The sequence below is a fragment of the Denticeps clupeoides genome, chromosome 15, assembly GCF_900700375.1.
Source record: "Denticeps clupeoides chromosome 15, fDenClu1.1, whole genome shotgun sequence".
Lineage (NCBI taxonomy): Eukaryota > Metazoa > Chordata > Actinopteri > Clupeiformes > Denticipitidae > Denticeps > Denticeps clupeoides.
In genome coordinates this window covers 6,359,930-6,385,172 of record NC_041721.1, presented here as the reverse complement: position 1 = coordinate 6,385,172, position 25,243 = coordinate 6,359,930, and the positions used below count along the sequence as shown (strand labels likewise).

Below are 25,243 nucleotides of genomic sequence, written 5' to 3'. Positions count from 1 at the left end.
CGCACCGTGATCAGAACAGAAAGAGAGTAATTCTACGGGTTTATCATTTAGCTGCATGTTTATGTGTTGTTCGTTTTTTGTGTGTCATCTTTCCAGATGAGCCTGCATATCAGAAAGAGTGTGTGAGAGACGAGCGCCGGCGAAGCTGCATTCCGGAGCAGTTTGCGGGTCTCCTGCATGGTTCCTCCCCAGCCTGCGAGTTCCCCGACAACCCTTACCAGCTCTACGGCAAAGTCCGCAAGCTCTGCGCCCCCGACCCTGGTCCCGTCCCCACCCATTATCACGGCAACTTCCTGCAGGCACCCGAGTTCTTGGTGGCCTCGCCTTTCCCTCGTACAGGAAGTGAGGCCTCCACCTTAAAGGGACAGCGAGATTCCAAACCCCAGGTTCTTTACCGAACCATCTTCCATACCAGAGTCAATCAGAACCAGAATCTGGACCAGGTCAGCCCCCCAGGAACCCATGTGAGGAACGGGGAGGTGCGGAGCGGCGGCAGTAGCGGTGGCACGAGCCCTTCAGCGGGCAGCGTGGGTGGGGCCAGCGTCTGTGGCTACGAGGAGCGTGCTTGCACCCTCGGGAGGATGCGCTCGGTACCCCGCAACGTCCTGGAGCTGCAGCTCTCCCGAAACTTCTCCAAATCTGACTCTAACCTAGTGGCCGTGTCGCCCATAGAAGAGGAGCAAGGGCGAGGGGGCGGCAGGACAGGAAACAGCGTAGTGAAGGACAGCCCCAGCGAGCGGTTAGAGAGGACACCATCCTTCACGGCCGAATGGGAGGAGGTATCACCACCATCATCACACTGGAACTAACCTATCTTGCTTCTACAGGTCCCACGCAGTTCCACTCTGGTGGAGGTCCAGGGATGGAATGGCCAACGTCACTGCGCTCTCATAGTGATAGTGCCATTACAGCAGGTTCCACCACAGAACAAAGATTCAGTCAAAGCAAATGGCTGGTTTAAAAGATACATTTCATTGATTTCTCAACACATTCGAAGGGCCATTTTTTATTCATGTTGAATGGTGCTACAGAGCGTTCATAAGGAATATCTAAATTACAAATATCTCATTTGAAAACACCATGTCAGTTAGGCAAGGTTTGAAAACCTCAGTTGTGCCCTCCACCAAGGAGACTGTGGGCACTGTTTTAGAGTGTAAGGTCATCCTCAGGATTTATATAAATACATAGATAAAACAAGAAGGAAAGACTAACATTTGCGATGATGTTAATGACTCATGTGAGATGCAGGCATAAATCCATCCAGAATGAGGAAGTGTCAATCCCTGGGCTCCTCTCATGTTGAACTCTGTTTATAAGAACATAATTTAATGTCCTGTTATATCTATTTATCTATTTCATCTATCAAATATATACATATACAATTTAAATTATTAATTAACAAAAACTCTATACAAAATGTACTTTGCACATTGGTACACATAGGTTATTGATGGGCTTTCTCTAATTCCCATGACTAACTAGAAAAAAAAGCCTGTAAGCACAAATTATCATACAAGACCTTCTCTTGTCCACACTGGTTGTTGTATGAGAACAAAGTGAAAATATATTTAAAAAAATTATTAATGTCTAATAATACAACCAGTGATTTAGATAGGTGTAGGTGTGTAGTAGTGGCCTAGATTGTAAGACACTCACCTATGTAACAGACACCCATAAAGTCACAGGTTCACATCCCACTTACTACCATTGTGTCCCTCAGCAAGATGCTTGAGGACCCTCCAGGGGGACTGTCCCTGTAACTACTGATTGTAAGGCGCTCGGGATAAGGGCCTCTGCTAAATGCCATATAAGTAAATGTTAATGGCAAGGTTTTACAGGTAATTATTTGTACACTGTAATCACCTCCTGAGCAGATTTACATTAATTTACACTTAATGTTAAACACAGATATAGGGAGAGTCTTCTGTCTGAATGTATATTCTGTCACACATTAGCATATCATAGACAAGTTGAACTGTTCTAATTTATTTAATTAACATTATTAGCATTATGTGAGATTTAATTTAAGTTTATGCATTTATTTGCATTTATGGCATTTAGCTGATGCCCTTATCCAGAGCGACTTACAATCAGTAGTTACAGGGACAGTCCCCCCCTGGAGACACTCAGGGTTAAGTGTCATGCTCAGGGACATAATGGTAGTTAGTGGGACTTGAACTTGGGACTTGTGTGGTCTTCTTTGTGGTCTTCTGGTTCAGAGGCGAGTGTGTTACCTACTAGGCTACTACCAATAATCTATATAAATAAGGCTATAATTTCATTTATTTGATTACAGAAACTACAAAATAACATTATTAGTTTGTCATAAAAATATCCTTGGAGATGAAAGTGTGCTCTCCATTAAGGAATTGTGTCAGTTCTCATAACGAGGATGTGCACTTCCCCCCCGGGGGGAACCAAGCGTCCTTGTCATCTCTACAATTTGCCCTTCCTGGCTTCCTACTCGCAGCCTTTATTAGCCAATGGCTCGACTTTATTCACCAGCGCAGATTCTGGGTCATGGCAGATGTTGAGTCTAAAGGGGAGGGTGGGTGGAATGAGCTGAAGAGGTTTCGCCCTCCTCCAGGGGTGAGCTTTAATGGAATGACGGCATGTCTCTAATGAAGGGACTTTTTATCATTTCCCTAAAGAATGTGATCCCATAAAAAAAAAAAACGTCAACAGCAAGAAACTTCAATCCAAATTCTGTACTTCTCAGTTCTTTAGCGATTAGTAGGTTTTTCACTGAGCAGTTGTAGAATGTGGGAATTGGGGAGTGTGAGTGTGTGGGAAGGAAGCTCTCATTTCAGGACATGGAATCCCCCTCTCACTCTCTCCCTCCGCCTCCTCTCTGTAGATTGATAAGATTATGAGTTCCATCGGCGCAGGCATCGGAACAGGACTGGAGGACGAGGCCAGGGAAGACTTTTCAGGTGCGTGTCTCTTCAGGATGTTGCCTGGGAAACCCGGATTTTTTTTTTCCGTTTTTTTTTTTGGTTGTCCCTCTTTCTTACTTTGCTCTTTCCTCCCTCGCCACGTCCCTCGCTCATCTCCTCCTGTGCCACTGAGTATCTTCCAGCCGTTCCCTCACCGTGGCAACCACAAGTAGAAATCCTGTTTTGTGCTAAACCAGCTATTTCCCACCGACTGTCACAGACACCCACTGCCCATGTGTGTGTGTGTGTGTTGCATGATTGAGGAAATGTGCACGTTTTTGTGTATGTGGGCATGCGACTGAGAGCCTGTGGGTGTGTGTGGGTGTGTGGGTGTGGGGGAGAGAGTCAGCTTTGCTGGTAGACAAAGAGGCTGGTGCTGATCTGATGGTTATTATTGGTAGCGTGAGGTGAAGCTAGAGGGGGAGAGCGAGTGAGAGAAAGAGAGCGAGAAGGGGAAAGGGGAAGAGAGGGGGAGAGAGAGAGCGCCGGAGGAGCACAGAGCAGCAGTCTGCAGGAGCATACAGATGAGTGTAGGAGTAGTTGATAAAGAGAATTGTACCAAGCAGACAGGCAGCGCTCTCTCTACCCTCCCCCTCCTCTCTCACACACACATACACACACTCATGCACGCACACACACACTCAGCACTCCCAGCGCAGAGTCTCGAGCAGGAGCAACAGCTGAGTGGCGTCTTGCCGCGGCACAGCAGAGCCTCTTCGTCTCTGGATCTATGCTGAGCTTCACCATGGCAGCGCCGCAGATGGCCAGACTTTCACCACATCCAGGACCCTGAGCATCCTTCTCTCCTCTCCTCTCCTCTCCTCTCCCCACCTTTCCCTTCCTCTTCCTGCCTTTTTTTCTCCTTTTCTTTTGCCTTTCCCTCCCTCCTTTTTTTTTTTTTTTTTTTGGTGATTTTGGTGATTGCTCGGTACCAGGCATGGCGGGCTCCTTTGACAGCCACTTTGCACGGAACATGATGTGGCAGTGCCAGCTGTCCCAGCCGGACTGCCGCTGCTACCGGGTGGACGGGTACTCGTTGATGAAACGCCTGCCTCTGCACCCTCTCATAGGGCCGCGGTGCCCCGTGCAGTCGGTGGGACAGTGGCTGGACAACATCGGCCTGGTCCAGTACGAGAACCACCTGCTGGCCAACGGCTTCGACAACGTCCAGTTCATGGTGAGCCTCCCCCCTTCTCCTCTCTGTATCAGCGTGTCGGTCAGTGGGTCAGCCGGAGGGTCTCCCTGCCTTCTCTCACTTTGTCACTTTCTGTCTCTTTCTGCTATTTTTATTGCCACCCAACAAAAGCACTACTCACGGTTCCTTGCTCTTTTCATTCATTCATTCATTCATACATTGATTTGAGCTTTTTTTTCTTTTTTAAGTATGTAACTCGTAGCGGTTAAACTCTGGTCCCACCTCTTGTCTGATCTGCCACGTCCCCTCCGTTTCTCTCCTTATCCCGCTGAGCTGCGCCATTTGATGTATGATACGCGGCGCGGACACTGGCACCGCGTGAGCACCATGAACGGACTCCCTTGTGCCAGTGCGTTCATTCTGAACATCCGTGCACATACACAGACACCTTCACTCACACACACTCACACATATTTATTCATCATCATTTTCAGGTCCGCGTGTTATGCAACCACGTACCTCTAACAAGAGTTCTCTAGAACTCTGGTCCTAATATCAGCAACCCAGAGGATATTTTTTAGTTAATTTCATCTTTTTTATTTTACACTTTTCTTGGTCATTCTGGTGTTGATCTCTTGCCTTACACAAAATTCCGTTGCTTCTGATTTTTTGCGTCTTTGCATTCTGCATCACTGCAAACACCTGTTGGTCCTGCAAGCCTGTGCTGAAATGTGTGTGTATCACTGGTGTGAGTGCCCGTCCTGCCTTTCTATTTGGTGTTACGAACATGGCAGGCGCCTATGCAGAATAAACTCTTTTAATGGAGAGGAGTGAGAGAGGAGAATTTGTGTGCGTGTAATGAGCTGCTCTCCATCCTTTCGTTATGTGTTTGTAGCAGCATCATATGTATGCTGTGTCTATGTAGCTAATGACATTCTTTGATGATTTTGTGTGTGTGTGTTTGTGTGTGTGTGTTTAATGAGCCCTATAGTACCCACATCCTTCCCCAGCATGATCTGCTTGCTATGACCTGCATCTGTTCCTCTGGTTGCCCAGGCAACTGCAGTGGGACAATAGATGCAATGTGCTGCACACTGAAAGCTTCCGCATGTGTGTGTATGTTTGTGTGTGCAGAACAGTAAGTTAATAAATAGAATTTCATATAAAAGCATCTCCAGTGGAGGGATTCAGCTCAATGCCTATCATCAGTATCTGATAGCATGGTTCTGTGTGTGTATGTGTGTGTGTGTGTGTGTGTGTGTGTGTATGTGCGGATAAAGCCACACTTAGCCATTTAAGTCTCTTCTCTCAGTGAGGAGAAAGCAGGAGGAACAGGAGCCAGTGAGCAGAAGGTTTTTAATAGGCTGGTCTTCCCTCTTGTCAGCTTTTCCCAGTCTTTCCTCCATCCCTCCATGTGTCACACTTGCTCTCATCACATCCATCTTTGCTTCTCTCTCTCTCCCTCTGATTATTGGCAGGTCTTTCAGCCATTGCAATGGATAATTTTGCATAAAATGCTGGGTCCTGCAAGCTCTCATGTTCTAGTCCCTTCATTGATGTACAAGCTACACGCCAAACTCTCTATTTCACAGATATCCTTCTCACACATTATTGTGTTCATCATTTTGGCACTGTAGTTTTGTATTTGCGTTGGCTACACACTCGTGTCTTCTTTGTGTAATTGTTCCTCAAGCTGTCGCCATGCACATGATCATGCCTGTTTGTCTGTGTCTGTGCATCTCCTTATTACAGGTTAAATGTGTATAATGTCTATGTCTCATTTTTATAGGTTAAATGTCAACCCTCTGCAGAATGTATATTAGAAATGAGTAAAGACTCATATCAATAGACATTTTTTTAGGTCTCTGCAGGGAACTGACTGCTCATTAGATTCAGATCTAGATTTACTGTGGGGTCAAAAACAACAAGTATCCATAAAGAAACATAGAAAGAGAATCAAAGGGATTTTTTAACAAATCTGAATGCAGATTATATCAGGGCAAAAAAATGTAGTAGTCCTGGGACGTCTTGATGTATGCAATGCTTTTTTTTTTTCATTTCATCCATTAAGTATAACGCATAATTAATCATAATGGGTGCCTTAGTTTTTACATTATTAGGAGCCTCTTATTGTAGATATTAGAACCACATGACTCCTTCATCAAATAGTAGATGACAGGGTCACAGACTTGGGGTCCATTAGAACTCTGAATAACATGTCAAAGTTCTTTAGATTTGACCTCTGAACCAGCTGATCATCCAGCAGCAGCTGATCACGTGGTGTTAGGCCCATAATCAGTGTAGTAGCTGCTCGTTTAAGGGCACACGTGTGCTCACACTCAGTATGTTTACATGGTGTAAGCATATACGGGGCGACTCAGCTGTCCAGTGCACCTCTCATCTTTAACCACCATGTGCTTCACGGTTGTATCATGGTTGGGCATTGCTGGGGGGTTTCATCCATTTAGTGTGAAATAGTGGGCACATATCACACAGTTTGAAGTGTGCAATCTCGGGTAAAGGAATTCACACCCTACAGTCATGGCCAAAAGTTTTGAGAGTGGCACAAATGCTAGTTTTCACAAAGTTTTCTGCTTCCGTTTTTATTATGCCAATTTGCATATACTCCAGAATGTTATGAAGAGCGATCAGATGAATTGCAAAGTTCCATTTTGCCATGAAAATGAACTTAATCCAAAAAAAAAAAAAATTCACTACATTTCAAAAGGACCTTCAAAAGGACCTGCTGAGATCATTTCAGTGAGTGTTGACAAGCACATGGCTGGAGATCATTCTGTCATGCTGATTGAGTTAGAACAGCAGACTGGATGCATTAAAAGGAGGGTGATGCTTGAAATCATTGTTCTTCCTCTGGAAACATGTGCAGTCTTGCGTTACATAAAAAGTGCTTTACAGGCAGGATATTGCTGCTACTAAGATTGCACCTAAATCAACCATTTATCAGAACAAGTGTTGTGAAAAGGCTTCAGGGCACCCAAGAAAGCCCAGCAAGCGCCAGGACCGTCTCCTTAAGATGACTCAGCTGCAAGATCGGGGTGCCACCAGTGCAGAGCTTGCTCAGGAATGGCATCAGGCAGGTGTGAGGGCATCTGCATGCACAGTGAGGCGAAGACTTTTGGAGGATGGATTGGTCAAGAAGGTCAGCAAAGAAGCAGCTTCTCTCCAAGAAAAACACAAAGGACAGACTGATATTCTAAAAAAAGTACAGCCAAAGTGATAACCAAGTGGCTCGGGGAAAAAAGCATTGACGTTTTGGGTCCATGGCCAGGAAACACCCTGGACCTTAATCCAACTAGAGCTTGTGGTCAATCCTCAAGAGGCCGGTGGGCAAACAAAGATCCACAAGTTCTGACAAACTACGAGCTCTGATTATGAAGGAATGGGTTCCAATCAGTCAGGATTTGGCCCAGAAGTTGATTGACAGAAGAGGTCTTGCAAAACACTGCAAATATTGACTCTTTGCATAAACTTGATGTAATTGTCAATAAAAGCATTTGAAACTTGCTGGTAATTATACTTCAGTAGACCTCAGAAACAACTGATAGAAAGATCTTGAGAGAGGAGGACGGAGAGGTGACGAGGAGACGAGGAAGGAAGGACGCAATCGCTGACATCACAAAACCGGGGTTTAATGGGACACTGGTGAACATGGAACATAACTTCAAAGACCTGACGGCGAACAGAAACGCATTTGACACAGGTGAAAATGATTAGGGAACATTTCACAGGACAACAGTGAAACAGTAACCCCTTTCAGACCGGATCATGACAGATCTACACTGAAGCAGCTAACTGAAAACCAGTATTTGTGTCAATTTCAAAACTTTTGGCTAAACTTTTGGCCAACTGTACACAAGACAGTAGGGAAGTCATGGTGTCACAAACCCACTGTCCTTGGTACAGTATTCAAATATATATATGTTAAATATGTAATATTTATTGAACTGAGATTGCTGTGACTATTGTGAAGAACTGATAGTCATGTTGTGTCATTTGTGTGTGTGTGAAGCAGTGTGTCTGTATAGTTTAACAGTCAACAGTGGCTGCAGTCAAGCTGCTGTTACAGTTGCAGTTGCAGTCAGAGGATAGAGCTCTGGGCTACAGGCATATTCCCTGTCTGTCTCCACCCTCTCTCTTCTTCTGTCTCTGTCAATGGAAGTAAGGTTTACTCACAGGCTTACTCACAGTTTAACACTCATGCAGCTCAGCCCCTCCCCTCCTGACCATGGCCCTCAGTTTGGCCTCCCATCGCAGCTGAAATTACGCTTTATCAGCATTGTGGCCATCAGCACCTCTCCAAGTACCTTTGAGGAAGGATGGATGTTTGATAGCTTGTTCCTTTTTATTCTTTCCTTTAAAATGATAAACACTGAAACCTCTGACAGAGGTCTCTATGAACCATTGTTAGACGTAATTAATGTTGGATGAATAGCTATTGCTGTGGACGCCGGAGCTTCTTGGATTGAATTGGTTGAAATTCCATTTGTGATTTGCTCAGTTGTGCCCCTCTAAAGGCAGCAAGAGGCGGGTGATGCCGGCCATGTGGGATCATTAGCTTCCTTTTTATCATGCCTACAGTGAAACTCAGCCTCTTAGACACAGAAGATGTCTTTGTGGGATGTCAGAGCTGTGAAGACAAGGGGAAGCAGGAAGCAGATCTAGACCCCTTGAACTCTTCTTCTCAATTTGAACTGAAGTCTGCGCTGTCTAGTGCCCTATTCCCACACATACAGAAAAACATGTATTTACTACAACTTTACCATTATGTTGGGGTGTGGGAGATCGCTGCTAACAATAACAATAGCAGTGGTGGCCTAGCGGTTAAGGAAGGTGCCCCGTAATCAGAAGGTTGCCGGTTCGAATCCCGATTTGCCAAGGTGCCACTCAGGTGAAGTGATTGTCATTGTGAAACACTGCAGCACAGCACACGGTGACACAATGAAATGTGTCCTCTGCATTTAACCCATCACCCTTAGTGAGCAGTGGGCAGCCATGACAGGCGCCCGGGATGCAGTGTGTGGGGACGCCAACTGGCGACCTTCTGATTACGGGGTCGCTTACTTAACCACTGGGGAGGTGGAAGCAGATGATTCCCACAACACAAAAGCTGCACTGTATTGTATTGATTGCACAAAACCTAACCTCCAACCTGACCTACAACCCTGAATGCATCATAGGCATCTCTACAGTGCACATTTCTAATTAAAAGACAAAGCTGGAGAATTCCAGCAGTTTAACACCATGAAGGAGAACTATATGTGAAATGAGAAAAGCACTTTGGGTAAGACCAGGGAGTTAACTAACTAGCTACGTCTGCAAGAAATAATGATATTAAAGCAAGGAAATGTAGCTCACTTGTAATTGTAATTCACTCTAGCTACTTTTGCTTCTAGATAGCAAGCAAGCTATCTTGATGGGTTCATCGGTAAGTCTTGTTCCATGTGTGTACTTGTTCGGTTGTGGAGCAGTGCCAATGTGTCCTTCCATGCACCATGCCGCTGTGACAACATTTTGTACAAAATGCAATGTTTTCCATACGCACATGAAGAGCTTAGTGATGAAAATCACCAGCTAACTTGGTATTCTAAACATCCTTGTCACCTTGGGCTTTGAATGTTACTGTCCTTCTGTGGGCGTTTCCTTTCACCTTTTTCCTGTCCAGTGAAGGATAAGGTTAGAAGAATGATGGGTGGGCGGGATGATAATAGGTTTGGCCGTGTTACCATGGAGATGGTGACAAATTAAATCTCATCTCAGAGCGAATATAGAGCTTTTCACATGAGTGTCATTATGTCCTTGTGTGTGTCTGTGTGTAAACGTATATTCAGTGCTTTTGAACAGACATGAAGTGCAGCGCTATGCACTTAGCATGACGCTTGTTTGGTAGTGTAAGGTCAAAGGCATCACGAGGATTTACATAAATAAAAAAGAATAAAAAAATGGGACTAAACTGGAGCCCCACTGCAATTCACTTTCTGAGACTAGTCTGCCAGAAACTATGCTTTTTGATTGGTGTTTGCTCTGAAAGCGAAAGTGAAGTGATTGTCATTGGCAGCCATGAAAGGTACCCGGGGTGCAATGTGGATCGCGATTTGAACCTGCAACCTACTGATTACTCAGCCGCTTCTTTAACCACTAGGCCACCACTGCCAAAATGTAACACATTCAGAGGCAGTTTTGCTCTCTTCTTCAAAATGCAGATTGTTCTTATTTAGTCTATTTATAGAAATCCTAAGGATGCCCTTGACCTTACTCCAGTTAATAAACCCCACACTTATCGTGTTGCAGTTACCACCAATTAGAAAATAGAGCTCATTTAATCAGTAGTTCATTTGTGCACCATCTCTACAATCAGAGCAATTACTTTTTCAGCACTGATAAGAGCTCAACTGTTAGACTTCAATATGAAAGTATTTACTTAAACCATCTTACCAGGGTCTGCATACCCTATAAACTGCACACACAGACAGGAGAAACGAGCATTACACATAATATTACACATAATAGTGAATCATCTATTTCCTTTGAAATCAATAGTGTCTCCCAGGAACGTTTTACCCTTGAATTGTCTCTGATTATTTCATCATCAAGGATATATGTTAACCCAGCATGTGTCCTAATCGTCTGTGTGTGTGAGAGCGTGTCTGTTTGATTGAGAGAGATGAGAAATCTACATTATTGAAGCTGTTTAAAGCCTTTACATCTGACTCGGTCCTGCTGCTTCTTTTGGTCTTCTTTTTTTTCACGCTATCTCTCTCTCGCTCACTCTTTTCCTCCTCAGAGGGGGATACATGTGATTGATTTGAGTGAAAGGTCTCTAAAGGTCTCCATTTCAAACTAATTAAAGGTGACACTCAGTACAGGGGTTAATGAAGGGTGTGTGACATATTTCATTTCTGTGTGTGTGTGTGTGAGGGAGAGAGAGAGAGAGAGAGAGAGAGAGAAAGAGGTTGTGCGTATGTTTTTATAGATAAACGTAAAAAATAGTTTTAGAAAGCTGTCCCTGTTCTGACAACACATTAAGATCCAATATACTTGAACCAGTCATAGAATTTGTACACATTTCAATTGGCAGTGGTTGTTTTAATAGACGATGCATTTTGCACCACTACAGCATGCGCACATTATTCACACACTCACAGCTACTGCCAATTTAGTCACCAATTTACTTAGCACGCATGCCTTTGGACATGGGACTGCACTGGAGCCCCACTGCAATGCACTTTCCGAGAATAGTCTGCCAGAAACTATGCTTTTTTGGTTGGTATTTGTTCTGAAAGCGAAATTGAAGTGATTGTCATTGGCAGCCATGACAGGCGCCCGGGGAGCAGTGTATGGGGACGGTACTTTGCACAGTGGCACCTCAGCGGCACCTTTATGAAAGTTTGGTGGGTGTTTATTTGAATGTACAAAAAGCGAGGAGGTGGTGAGGAGGGTGTCTCCTGTTAGGAGGAGTTGTGTTCAGTGTCTACAGAAAGTACTCCTGCGGGACAATGGTGTTAGGACAGGACAGGAACTGGTGCTGAAATTTGGCAGCCGATCGCATTCCCCCTGGTGCTGACAAGTCTCGGCGGTCATCCATCTTTCTACTGGAGTTTGTCGTGTTGGGCGGGCTGGTGCCAGGCTCACGTCCTGACAAATGAACACAGTGGAAAAATGAGTCCCATAAACGATTAAAGCACTTTGACTCTGTGTAATACAAGTGAGGACGTCATAACTGTGTACATACATCCACTTCCAGGTAGAATAAGGATTCAGTGCCGTTCAGACATTTGCATCTAAAGAAATCTTCACACCTGAATTTAGAGCTTGTCTACTTGTGATTGGATCTTTCGTGCGACAGCATGTCTGATTGTCGACTGAGCGCTGGTCTGTTTATGTGTCCCTTAGGGCAGCAATGTGGTGGAGGACCAGGACCTGCTGGAGATTGGAATCTTAAACTCTGCTCACAGACAGCGTTTGCTGCAAGCGATTCGTCTTCTGCCACGGGTGAGTTCATTAGGTCTGAATTCTCAGGGACTTCTCTAGAGTGTCTTAAAACCATTTAGGATTTTTTTTTAAGCAGAACGATCATTGGTCAGATCCTGAGGATCTCAACACTGACGATGTGCAACACTATTGAATATAGAGTATGCATACATACACACATACACACACAAAGAGACACACTCCGCCCAGTCTGGGGCAACCCATTACACACCGCCACCTATCGCTTGTGTCTCGCATGCTGCAACCAGCCAAGAAAGCCTTTTCGAATCCAGTAGACCCTCAAACAACCACATACTGCAATACTACATGTTCCAGATTATCAGATGTGGGGCAGTATGACGATGAGGGTTATTACCAGAAAATTACCAGGGATGGTAGTAGCCTAGTGGGTAACACACTTGCCTATGAACCAGAAGACTACAGAGTCACAGGTTCAAATCCCACTTACTACCATTGTGTCCCTGAGCAAGACACTTAACCCTAAGTTGCTCCCTGTAACTACTGATTGTAAGTCGCTCTGGATAAGAGCGTCTGATAAATGCCATAAATGTAAATGTAAAATTGAAAAAAAGAAATCACTCAATGTTATTCTGCAATTGCTACAGCAGTACAAGCAGACAGATATTCTTACAACAGTGTGACAGATTGCGCATTTTGATGACAGAGACCTCTCTTACTCCCAAACATCTCTTTGAATCATCTAGTGGGAAACATCATTGAGGCAACAAATCTCCTCATGATCTGCCATCAGTGCAGAGAAAGTGTATTTTGGGAATCCTTTCATTAGCATTTAAACACAGATATGGATATGGTCTAACAAGAGCTGTGACCTGAATGCAGCCTTATTGGTTAAAATGTGTTTCAACCATGGACAGTAAACCATGGAGGGATTTTGGCTGCATAACAACATGCATCGAGCAGTGTTTCAGGTTTCTTTACTCTTTAGCAGGATAAAATGATAAGGCATGATAAGACAATCAATCTTCTTTTCAATCTGCCTAAGTTTGGCATAGAGAGCTAAAAGGGAAAAAAGGCAAACCTGTCTGAACGTCTCAGTGTGTGAATTTTACCGCTGGTGCCACAAAGAATATATGAAGCAGCCGTAGTGGGTTTCTCTGATGTTCCCCTCCTTGCCTCTGTCAGGTGCGGCCAGTCGGCTATGACGGTAATAACCCCACCTCAGTGGCCGAGTGGCTGGAGTCTCTGGAGCTGGGTGACTACACCAAAGCCTTCCTCATCAATGGCTACACCTCCATGGAGCTGGTCAAGAAGATCTGGGAAATAGAGCTCATCAATGTGAGTCCCACCGGTTTTGATGTGTTATTGATGAGGACGGGGACTGCAGCTTTTGGTCAAGAACATTTATTTAATAGCTTTAAGACCTCAGTAATGAGCACCATAGATGACTCCTCTTTATTAATCACATGGAAAGGCTTTCTGATATAACATATCATCAGCTTGACTAATGGCACTGTGTGTAAAGGGCACCAAAAGCAGATTGCAGAAAAAATCCAGGTTAACTCAAAAGTGCATGTATTTCATTATTTAGATTTGAGGCCTGTGAACTGCACAGTAGATAAATGAATGAATACGACCTTTGGAATGCCGTGATGGGCATCCTGTCCAGACCGGATGAGCAGGAATTGAAAGATGGATGGTGGACATGTGCAATGGCCATGAAAGCCCAGCTTCCTGTGTAAAGCTTGCTGTGTTATTGCACTACAAAGAAAACTTCAGTTGATCTGAATGTATTTGAAGTGCCCTGACAGGTCATTTGAAGTGCCAGCTGCATCTTCTTGAGCAAGCTTGTGATTTGACACTTTGATGAAGTTCTTGTTTTGGTCCAGCTGAGCCATCAGAAGGTGGACAGTCGAAGAGTAACAGAAATATAATGAAAAAAAAAGAGCCATTTATCAATTTCTGACTAGTCACCATGTGTTAAATAAGCAACCATTTGATTAATTGATTGATTGTGATTGAACATCTCTTAGAAACATCCATATTTTTGTATACATAGCTGGTTGAGTTGGTTAAAGATTTCCCATTCCTCACCTCTGATCACTTCTCATGTCAGTCTTTTCTCTCTGATAGCAAACCTTTTAGAACATAAACTATATTCAGTGCCTCTATGATTACATTGGCCCTTTGTGGAGAGTGTTGATGCCTAAAATGCTTTTTTTTTAATTCATGAAAAATCAATGACTTGTTCCAGTGAGAATAAAACAGCAACCCCCATCCCTTCTGGTCTGTGAGCATGTGTGTGCATGCATGTGCATGCATGTGCATGCATGTGCATGCGTAATAGCGGAAGTCACATTCTCAGCAAAACCACAGCATTATGCAATAACAATCAGAGAAAATGTTATATATTGATTATATGGTGGGTTATTAACGAGGGTGATGCCATGAGGGAAGAAACAGTTCCTGTGCTGGCAAGTTCTGGTCTGTAGATAACCATACATTTTTTTGTATTGTTGTGTCGAAATACAAAAATATTCAGATTTTTCTGACTTTCACATTATGCTGTGATGAGTCACTCCCATTGGATGGTTTCAACAAGCTCTTAGCATGCAGAGTTTCTTTGTGTAGGTGTGTGGTGGACAGAGTTGCAGGGATGATGATGATGATGATAAAAATAAGAATAAGCAGAGGTGAAGGCGGGTACGGTCCAGATTGGGCAGAAATGAGCCGTGCCGGGGATTTTGTGTCTACTGCAGGGGAAGAATATTAGAGGAGCAGCATGAAGCAGGGTGCAGATTATATAATGGTGTGGGCTGTGATTTCTCCAGCAAAGGCAAAAACGCCCACACACACGCAAAGGAGATGTTGCAGAAATCTGTGTAGCTTAGTGGCCACAAGAGGGCAGTGAAAATGTAAAACATTTCTGCGTCCGTCCAGGCATTTGGTCAGCTAGAAAGGGTGTAGTGCGTTGTCTCTACATCAGGTGTGTGTGCGCATGTGTGTGTGTTTATTGTGCTCCTATCATTCATTTACTTATCTATCTTTAATTGGACATGCAGGCGACATGTCGGCACCCCCTGACTGATCGTCATTGTTCCCCTTCGGCTGCTCCTGATCCTGTTATGATTCAGTGGAAGGGAGTCATGTGATCACACGTTACTGTATTGAACCACAATAATTCCTGTCTTTGTAAATAGCTGGGTCCAAAATTGTATAGTAACGGACTGTTAATGGATTGTTCTTTTTAATGCACACTGTTTTTGATTGCATTGGAGTGTATGGCGCTAGAGCCCTGCCAAAGTGTCACAAATACACTGAACGCTTTTCACAAATGTCCCAAGACCTGCCAACAGAATGAATGGCTATCAAAGAATACAGCATGACAACATTTGGCATATGTATTTAATTTTTTTTTTTTTTTTTTGTGGAAGCCACTCTTCTTTTTTTTTTTCAATTTGCAAGCCACGCTGTATTTTTTGATTGCAGACTTTTGTATTTGCAAAGCGCATGACATCTGTGTAAGAGCTATACTTTGTATTTATAAATCTTGATGTGCATATTTCCAGATCGAGTTTCATATGTAAATGCCGCTCATTTTGTTAGCAGATCATGGGACATTTGTGAAAAGTGCTCACTGTATTCGTGAAGCGTTGGCAGGGTTGTAACTCCATGAGAGTGCTGTTAGGAAGCCGTGCCAAGATACATTGATTGGTTGAGCTGTTTTAATTGGAATGAATAATACATTTTTATAAGTGGCTTTCTTGTCGCTATAAACAGAACTGACCACGTGGTGGCGCTAGTAACCCTGTTATAAAATCTGAAAACAAGACAAATGAAGTTCTTAGCTGGTCTTATGGAGGGAAATTAAGATGTAGTCTGGATACTCCTGAATTGGAGTGTAAGGTTTCAGTTGTTTCGTTTCAGTGAGTTCCGGCGTGATTCTGCATGCCTGAATGAGAGCATGTGTGTGTGTGCAGTTTTACCATCATTACTATCATTCCACACCAGTCCGAGCCTGCAAGTGTTTTTTTTTTTACTTCTGTACGTTTATAGTACATCTTCCGGAAGAATACCGCGGCTATTCTCTCTCTCATGTGCACATTCACACACACACATCCATAGGGGTATACACAATACTTATACTTCAGTGTTGGTACCTGTCTACTTGTAAAAATGTCACTATATCTTGTCTTGCCATTTACGTTGGGAGCAGTGGCACAACTGGAGCAGCCATCCTCACCTGGGCTCTTCATGTGGAGGATCTAAATGTTCTTGGTGATGGCTATGTGTATAAAATTGCGCCATTCCTCTTTATTCTGGTTGAGGCTTGTTTCTGAGTCTAATTTCCATGCCTGCTGTTCGGGCGGGGCTGCCGGGTGAATGGAGCCCAGCCTCTCAGCCGCTCTTTAGGGACCCGATACTCACAGTCTTTCCTCCAGCAGGAAGCAGTCTTCAGAACCTTAATGGTAGGCGGCCAAAAGTCATCAGCCAAGTAATAATAGTTTAGCGCTTTTATTCCGATCACTGTTGCCATGACGGTTTGGTGTTACTATAGCGACTACTTGCGTGCATCGAGGATTGTTTGTGGATCTGATGTAGGTGTGAGCGTTCATGTATGTTTCTGTGTGTAGTGTGTATTTTTCAGAGTGTGCCAGGGCATTGGGAATTTTTATGATTTTTTTTTTTTCTTTTTTGCAAATTTGAGTGACGTCCAGTGTTGCAATATATTCCATGCATGCAAATTTGCATGAGCTGCTGTGTCCGTTGTTGAGCTGGACTCCTGCTCCTGTATTCATTACCTCTCTGTCACCTCTCCAAATGGACAGATTGTCTCTCACCGCCATGCCAGATGGTGGGAGCCTTCGTTAGCAGAGCAGGTTTAACAGCTACGCAGCACACACACACACACACACGCACTCAAATACACACTACTCTAATGTGTGTTTTCAAAAAAAGCATGCTAGCCATGCGTTCGTTCTAATGTGCCTACGTCCCATCACACTCTCACGCAAGATACACACACACACCTTAATATGCAATTCTCTCTATATACATACATACATATAAACACGCATATATATGTGTGTGTGTGTGTGTGTGTATATATATATATATAAATTGTGGAATTTTTTTTCTACATAGAAATTGTGCATGTAGGACAAGCGAGGAATTCCAGATTCTAAAGGCATGCAGCATGAAGGGAGGGGGAAGATAGCAGCCATGCAAAGCCAGAGAAACAAGAGAGCGATTGGCTTCTTTGTCTGCAGTAAAGCTTCTTCTTTTTTTTTTTTTTTACTAGCAGCGTTTGCCTGCAATGAGCTCTCTGAAGGAGTTTATTTTTTTTTCACAGTGTCCAACGTGTACTACTGCCAGGTTACATGAAAAGCAACAGAATTCAGATATTCAGTCAGATTTGGGCTGGTTTAACACCACTCAGCACCAAAAAGCCTCTGCAACACCAAAGCGACACAGTCACCTGCATCAGCTGAAGCCCATCGCTGGATATGCACCGAGTATCCATGGTAACCAGAGAGAGCGAGGAGAGGTAGAGCAGGGAACGGGCAGAACCATGTACAGATCGAGACTGCCTCAGCTAGAAGACATCGTTGATCGCTAGAGCGCCAAGCCTCTGCAAAAAGAGAGCGAGGGGGGAGGAGAGAGAGAGAGAGAGAGAGAGGGAGAGGGGTAGAAGGAGAGAGAAGGAGAGAGAGAGAGAGATCAGTGCTCGTCTGCCAGCTCTCCTCCGTGGCTTGTAGAGAGAAACGCAGCGAGCGGGGGGAGAGACGGGGACGGGGACCTCGAGCGAGGCTGAGGCGGGAAGAACAGCGGTCCTTTCTGAGCTCGTGGACCTTTAACTTCAGTCGGCGCCGCAGCCCTCTGCTTCACGAGCTTATATGCACCTGCAGACACCAGGTGAGTTCTCTGGAGTGCAGTCTTTCTAACTTCAAGATGATTCGGTGTGGCTTTTTATCCCTCCGTCTCACAGGCTGTGCACTGCTGATTGCTTTGTGTTGCTGTGTGCACTGTTCCCTTTGGGGACATTGACCGTAATTCTGCTGGTGTGTGTCACTGCACTCTGAGTTGCAAGTGTGTTCGATATAGAATCGGAGGTTGACCTCGCACGTTCAGTCGTCTGCAGATAACTCAGAACGAGGCAGAGGAAGAGGATGGCAGCGAAGGGATTGGGAGTTTTTCATTCAAAGTGATAACATCAGGAAAAGGGACACAGTCCTATGAAGGGACTGGCTGGGTAGGAGATTATCAGCCTGTTGTCGTAATGTTGAGTACAGTAGTTCAGATGCATGAACCTACAGTTACCAGCACATAAGTGCTATGAGCAAAGAGTGAGTTTGTGCACAATAATGACTTTGACTCATTATATGTGTAATTATATTAATATGTTATAAATTCTTTTTTGGTGTTACCCAATTTTGGTAAATCTGCAAATCAGAAAAAAAAAACTCTGCATGTACTCCGCACAACATCTGCATGTAAAGTTGAGTGTTCCTGAAGTTAATTTTGCATTCCCTGTTTACCGTACTGAGCGAACTGTGCTGCTTCAATGAGTCAGGGCTCAGCCTACGCTGTTACCCAACATGCACTGATCCAGGGATGAGACCCGTGGCATTATCATTGAATTAGCTGGGTGTTACTCCCGTCTGTGTTAATGCAGACCCATTGTAAGGCACATTTCATTTCCATCTAGTCATATTTGGTAGCTTGGCTCTTTTCTGAATCACCGGGCTATTTAAAACTGCATCCTGGAGGCCAAACACACTGGCAAGCTGTGGCAAGATGGTACTCGTTCCCAGCAGCAGCTGTTTCGAACGTGGACGAGAGACCAAAGGCGGAGGAAAGTCCGTAAAGGCCGTTAAAATTCCACACTGGTACCTGTGCCGCCTAACAGTGTTTTTTGAGGTCAGACTTTTGCCTTAGTCCCTTGATCATATCACACACCCAAAAGCGCTCACAGCCCAAAGTGCCCTTTATAATCCACCCTAATCACATTATACCACTGGTACCCTGATGCCATCCTGTCCAGTCGCCAATCAGATGCAGTGCTAAATGCAGGAGCTGCCGTTTTTAGGAAAGAGTTCATCTCACTGTTTGTCTGTGCTCTGCTTGGGCTTCTCTGCTGGTGCCATAAAATTGCTCAGTAAACAGACTTTGGGTTGGACCATTGATCCACCTCTGGAGTTCTGCTGAATTATGGTCCAACTTTTTTTCATTCTGTGAGCGTTTTGGGGGAAGAAGCGAACTCATTTCTCAGTTTTACGGCCTGCTTTGGCTTTTGCTGTGGTTTCCAAACACATACAGTTAGTGCTATTTTATAGCACTATGTCCCTGACAAGCCATCTGAGCCAAATCTCACTACACGAAACGGTTTGAATGTGCTATTCAGAATACAGGAGGTTGCACTTGCTGTTTATAGGATTTCCAGATTTCTGCATTATAAAGACATCGCACAGGAACACAATCAGTTACCAAAATGCAGAAATACAGATGTGGATGATGCAGATGTGCCAGTTGCCCCATATGACATGCCATATTTTGGACTAAATCATTTCATGTATTTTGACTCTAATATTGAGTTTACGTAGAAGTAAAACCCATGTGTGTTTTTATTGACAGTCAATAAGAAAATAATATGTATTTTATTCATACATAAATTAAAAAAGGTTGATGCTGATATGCAAAAATTATTCACCATCCAAAAAAACAACAAAATGATACAGATACAGTTTTACAAATGAGTTTACAAATATGTATTTTAAATGTATTTCTGTGTTCTGTGAATACATAGATTTTTTTATGGACTGCAATGAAATACATTGGTGAAGACATTTATGTACGCAGTAAAGACACAATCAACTGGTTAAAGTATCCAACCAAAACCCCCACCCCCTGACTTCAGATCTCTTTTCAAAGTCACTCCTCCAATACACATGATAGAGAGCATGTTGGTGAGCGATGGCTAATTCACCTGTGAGGAAAATGTTAAAAATGTCCATAAGATGGAAAACAACAAACATGTCTATTCCCAGAACTCTACTACATTGTTAGCATTTATATTAAAAATGGGACTTATGATGTACCTTATGACACGCCGTGTAACGTTGCTACGTTGACGGATAAAAATAACTGTTTCTTGTAAGCCAATAACAACGGTCTTATAAATGTCCCAGAATATAGAAAATTTTGAGGTTTTGAACTGCTCTTGACTGCTGAATCATATGAAAACATTTTCATTAGGATTTGTGACCCTAAAAATTGGTATTGGTACTGGCAGGCTGGTATTTTGGGGAATTTAAAAGGGATAAAAAAAGAAACATAACCCACATTCCCATTTTCCCTTTTCAAGCCCAGACCATATTTTCACCACATGTCTTTTCCTGAGGAACCCAGAAGATTAACGTACAGGCTGTGTACGGCCCTTACAAGCGGTGGGTCTGTGATTTGCTGTGATTTCTGCCTCACAATCAGAGGCCAGGGAGCTCAATGTTGAATTATCATCATTGCTTTTGCTCAGAGTTGCAATGGTAGTGGCCATTTTTTTTCTCTGCCAGATTCATTAGTGCCATGAGCGATCTCCTTTAGGTCTACTGCACACATCGTGGTTGGAGAGTGTGGAGGGTCGTGTGTGTGAGCTGGTGCCAAAGTCATCACTGCCTCAGGAAAACCCGCTGCACTCCCTGCTGGAGGCGAGCTACACAGATCTCATCTTTTTCATCTGTCGCTTTGATGTCTCCACCAGGACCGTTCCCTTCCCTAACCCAGAAACATATCCCATTCCCAAACATTCCTGATCCCGTTCCCGTCCTGCTGTGTGTTACCCATCATATGACCTCTTCAGGGTCAGAAAGTAAGAGCATATTTATGAAACATGCAAAACATGTTCCTCATGCAACGTTGTGAGGGAGGTGTGTGCGTGTGTGTGTGTATTGATGTGTCTAGGCTTTCACTAAAGCTGTGTAATTTTGTACACAAATACACACACATTCATTCACCCAGATGCACATGTATTGGTCTGCTCATACTGCTCCCTCTTCTGCCATTGGCTCATTATCTGCTCATGAGATGAGATGACTCCCACCATTGGTCGGCTGTCTGTCGGTTGAGAGTGAGGTCGGCTGAATTTTTACGCATAGCGCCAGTTCCCGCCATAGTTGCTAGGTAACTGCCGGTCTCTGGTTTCTCTCCAGTTGTTCTCTGGTTATAAATGAATTGTGGAAGGAGAGGACTGCCGTCCTGTACTGTAACCACGCCGACAGCCAGGAAATTGCCATGACAGCCTTGAGCCACGGCAGCCTGAAATGCCAGTTCAGAGAGCAGAAGGACTTGCTTTCTGTGACCGTGGTCTTATTTTTCATAAAATGTAATTAGATTTTAAATGGACTCATTTGTAACATTTCGAAATACAGAGGATGCTGGGTTAATTTAGTTTTCCTGGTAGGAAAGGCGCAAACACTTGACATTTTTTTAAAAGAATGAGCTTATAATAAGAAAAAAGAACTGCACATTGGCTATGAAAAGAAAATTGAGTTGTAAACAATGAATTACAGGGATCAACACAACAATGCACGATGGTGGGCATTAGACATACTTATAATGGGTCTTGATCACTTGGGCATAATAGGCAACATGTGAGTGATCAGGACCCAGAACACATGGGAAAGGATGCCAGCTGGCAGGCCCATGGCATGTAAGCATCACTCACAGACACACATAAGACTAAAGTTGAAACATGCACTTTGTAAATCTTGAATAACAAAGTGTTCATCACGGGTGGTAATACCCTAGTGTTTAAGACACTCGCCTTTGAACCATAAGGTCGCAAAGTCACAGAATCAAACCCCACTTACTACCATTGTGTCCCTGAGCAAGACACTTAACCCTGAGTGTCTCCAGGGGGGACTGTCCCTGTAACTGAAATAAGTCGCTCTGGACAAAGCCATCTGATAAATGTCATAAATGTAAAATGAAATGAAAATGTAAATCTGCTATGCAATGCATATGTAATCTGCTGTAATCAGATCTACTGTTATGAGAAAACTGCTTGTTGTGGGAGCACACATTTGAAAATAATGTTATGTGTTCCTTGCATCAATCTGTGCCATATTCATATTTATGGAGATCAGTGAGATGAATGATATGTTTGATATAAAGTACTGTGCAAAAGTAGTGAAAGCGGCAATAATTTTCTGGGGATTGATCTCTCTCAACTACAAAATTTAATGAATTATCTTCAAAAACAAAAGTCTTCAGATGGAGAACAATATTGTATTTATACTCAGTGAACAACATAACAGAGCTGTAGAGAATTTTTGTATTCATAATGGGGCAGTGGTGGTCTAGCAGGTAAGGAAGCTGACCTGTAATCGGTTCGATTCCCGAACCGCCAAGGTGCCACTGAGGTCCCCTTGATCAACATACTGTCTCCACACACTGCTCCCTGGGAACCTTTCATAGCTGCCCACTGCCCGCGAAGGGTTAAAAGCCTTCACCGTGTGCTGTGCTGCAGTGGATCACAATGACAATCACTTCACTTTCACTTCACTGATCTTTAATGAAAAAAGGACATTTAGCAATAATAAAAATCAATATTTGATTAATGTTTGACAAGGGTGGTTTGATTTTCCACTCAGGGGTGTATGAAGATGATTTGTGATATGGATAAGTGATATGGAGTAATACTTTTATTTTATTTACAGGTGAGCTGTCTCTGCTGAGCTGGTGCTCAACCAGACCCTGGAGCTGCTCACTGAGAGTTTGACATAAGATGCCAGAAGGTTGTGTCAGCCTCACTGACCTCATGACCTTTGATCTCAGCTTCTGTCCCCTCTGTGTCCTAATATTGATGGATTGAAAGAAATAGATGTGGGCGAGTTGCACCAAACGAGAAAAAAAGAAAAGAAAAAGTCTTTTGTGTGTGCCTGTCTTCATGTCACTTATGGCCATTAGCCCAATCATGTCTGGATCCTACAGACATCAGCTATCAATGGTCTTCTGGGAGGGTGGGTGAGATGGATAAAGAATGAGAAATGGAGCGTGGGATATGGGGCTCACAAAAGAAGAGAAGCAGCTTTGTTCTTTTTATTGGGTCATTAAAAATCCAGTGTGCCGGTGGTGCAGAGAGATTCCTGCCCTTGTTTGTTCCTTTCGAACAGCACCGGCGTGTTGGGCTGACCCACGGGTGCGGCTCTTCAGCGCCCTTTGTGCTTGTGCTGCAGAGCGAAGCTCGTCGGTAAAACACCACATTGTGTTTTGATTGCTTCTGCCTGCTTGTGTCCAAGTGAAGGAGCCACCCCGGGTCACACTATTAACGACTATGATGTTGGTCCCGAAGACATGACAATATTCAAGAGGGATATATATGCTTGTACATTCTCGAGAAAAAGGGGCTATGGGGTAGGTTAAAGTTAGATAGTTTCACATTTATAATGCTAATTCCCATAACACATTGTTATGATCTTAGCTCTTGTACAGCACACAATGTGTCCTGTGCTTTTAAGCATCACACATGCTGAGCAGTGGGCAGCCATGACATGCAGTGTGTGGGGACGGTACTTTGCTCAGTGGTACCTCAGTGGTTCGTGGATTAGAACTGACAACTTTCTGATTACGGGGTTGCTTCCTTAACTGCTAGGCCACCACTGCCCCAGTATGGGTGTGTGTCTCTAGGACAGAGATTAGTGTTTTTCTGCCAGTAAAGACATTACCACTAATCAGACATATTTTTAACATAACATCACCAAACTTTAAGTAAATGATGGCAGTAAGCTAGTGGGTAAGACACTTGTCTATGAATCACAAAGTCACAGGTTTAACCTCACGTACTTCCATCGGGTCCGTGAGCAAGATACATAACCCTGAGTGTCTCTAGGGGGGACTTTCCCTGTAACTACTGATTACAAGTTGCACTGGATAAGGGCGCCAGATAAATGTCATAAAAATGTAAGTAGATTTTAATATTGTGGGGCAGTAGTGGCCTAGCAGTTTAGGAAGTGGCCCCGTAATCAGAAGGTTTCCGGTTCGAATCCCAGTCCGCCAAGATGCCATTGAGGTGCCACTGAGCAAAGCACCGTCCCCACACACTGCTCCCCGGGTGCCTGTCATGGCTGCCCACTGCTCAACCAAGGGTGAAAAGCAGAGGACACATTTTGTTGTAGGGTGGTAGTGGTTAAGAGTGAGTAGGTAGTAATATATATGTGGATGTTTGGGTTCAAATCCCACCTACTACCATTGTGTCCCTGATCAAGACACTGCCCCTGGGACTGTCCCTGTAACTACTGATTGTAAGTTGCTCTGATAAGGGCATCTGATAAATGCTGTAAATGTAAACGTTGTGAGTGCAGTGTTTTACACTGATAATCACTTTCACTATTGATTCTGCGTTCTACAGACATAAATCTAGGGCACATCCTGTTTCTCCAGTACTGCAATGCATGCATGTAATAAGTGCTTGCATTAAGTGTTTGTTTTGTCTTATTATGTCTTACCAAGCCACAATGTCAGGGTGTCCACCCACAAACATTTAGCGCTGTAAAAGCTGCATAGGGCCGTACAGGTACATTTACTCAACACACCAGTGGCTGGTGTTTTTAAACAGGGCTAGTTTAAACAGACTAAATCTTTGCCGAAGCATAGGAAATAGAGAGAGAGAGAGAGAGATTTAGAGAGAGAAAGATGAACTCGCTTCTACTCTACACTCTGCCTGGCTGCTTGACTGCTGCTTCATGCATTTGCATTTAGATTAAATTCAATCTCTGCGCATGTAGGCCACCGACAGGCATTGCAGCGCATGGTACAGTATTCTCAATATACTGCCTGCCGCGCTGTCTGTCACTACTGTACAGCGTCAGCGCTGGCATCACAGGAGAGTTCAGTCAGTTAATTACCCAGCGTTTCCTTTTTCAGGGCTTCCCCTTAAATGAAACAGTTTGGGTTGTGATTAGACTCAACCCTGATTTCTAGTTTTATACTCCCGGGGCCATGTATGTGTGCGATGCAGCAGCTGTAATGAGTCTAATGGAAGGTTGAGTTGGTGTGAGGAATACAGAGACAAAATACCAGAGACAATGCTGATTTGGTTACACAAATGTTTTCTCAAAACTCACAATACTTTTTTAGGGTCTACATAGGCTTGCTAAGCTAACTGAGTGATAGAAGAACAAAATCGACAGACAAACTTTATTGCATG

General features: G+C 43.8%; 1 protein-coding gene across 5 annotated transcripts in view; it reads left to right on the top strand.

Moving 5' to 3' along the window:
* anks1b (ankyrin repeat and sterile alpha motif domain containing 1B) overlaps positions 1–25,243 on the top strand; it is a 155,540-nt gene that overhangs the window by 117,158 nt on the left and 13,139 nt on the right. For 4 of the 5 annotated variants that reach the window (XM_028955382.1, XM_028955381.1, XM_028955383.1 and 1 more), the window contains 5 exons: positions 97–779; positions 2,858–2,933; positions 4,007–4,113; positions 11,983–12,081; positions 13,225–13,377. In XM_028955382.1, the coding sequence (XP_028811215.1) occupies positions 97–779; positions 2,858–2,933; positions 4,007–4,113; positions 11,983–12,081; positions 13,225–13,377 (1,118 nt within the window). Of the gene's footprint in view, positions 1–96; positions 780–2,857; positions 2,934–3,861; positions 4,114–11,982; positions 12,082–13,224; positions 13,378–25,243 lie in introns of those variants that run through there. The other variant, XM_028955385.1, reaches the window with a different exon arrangement.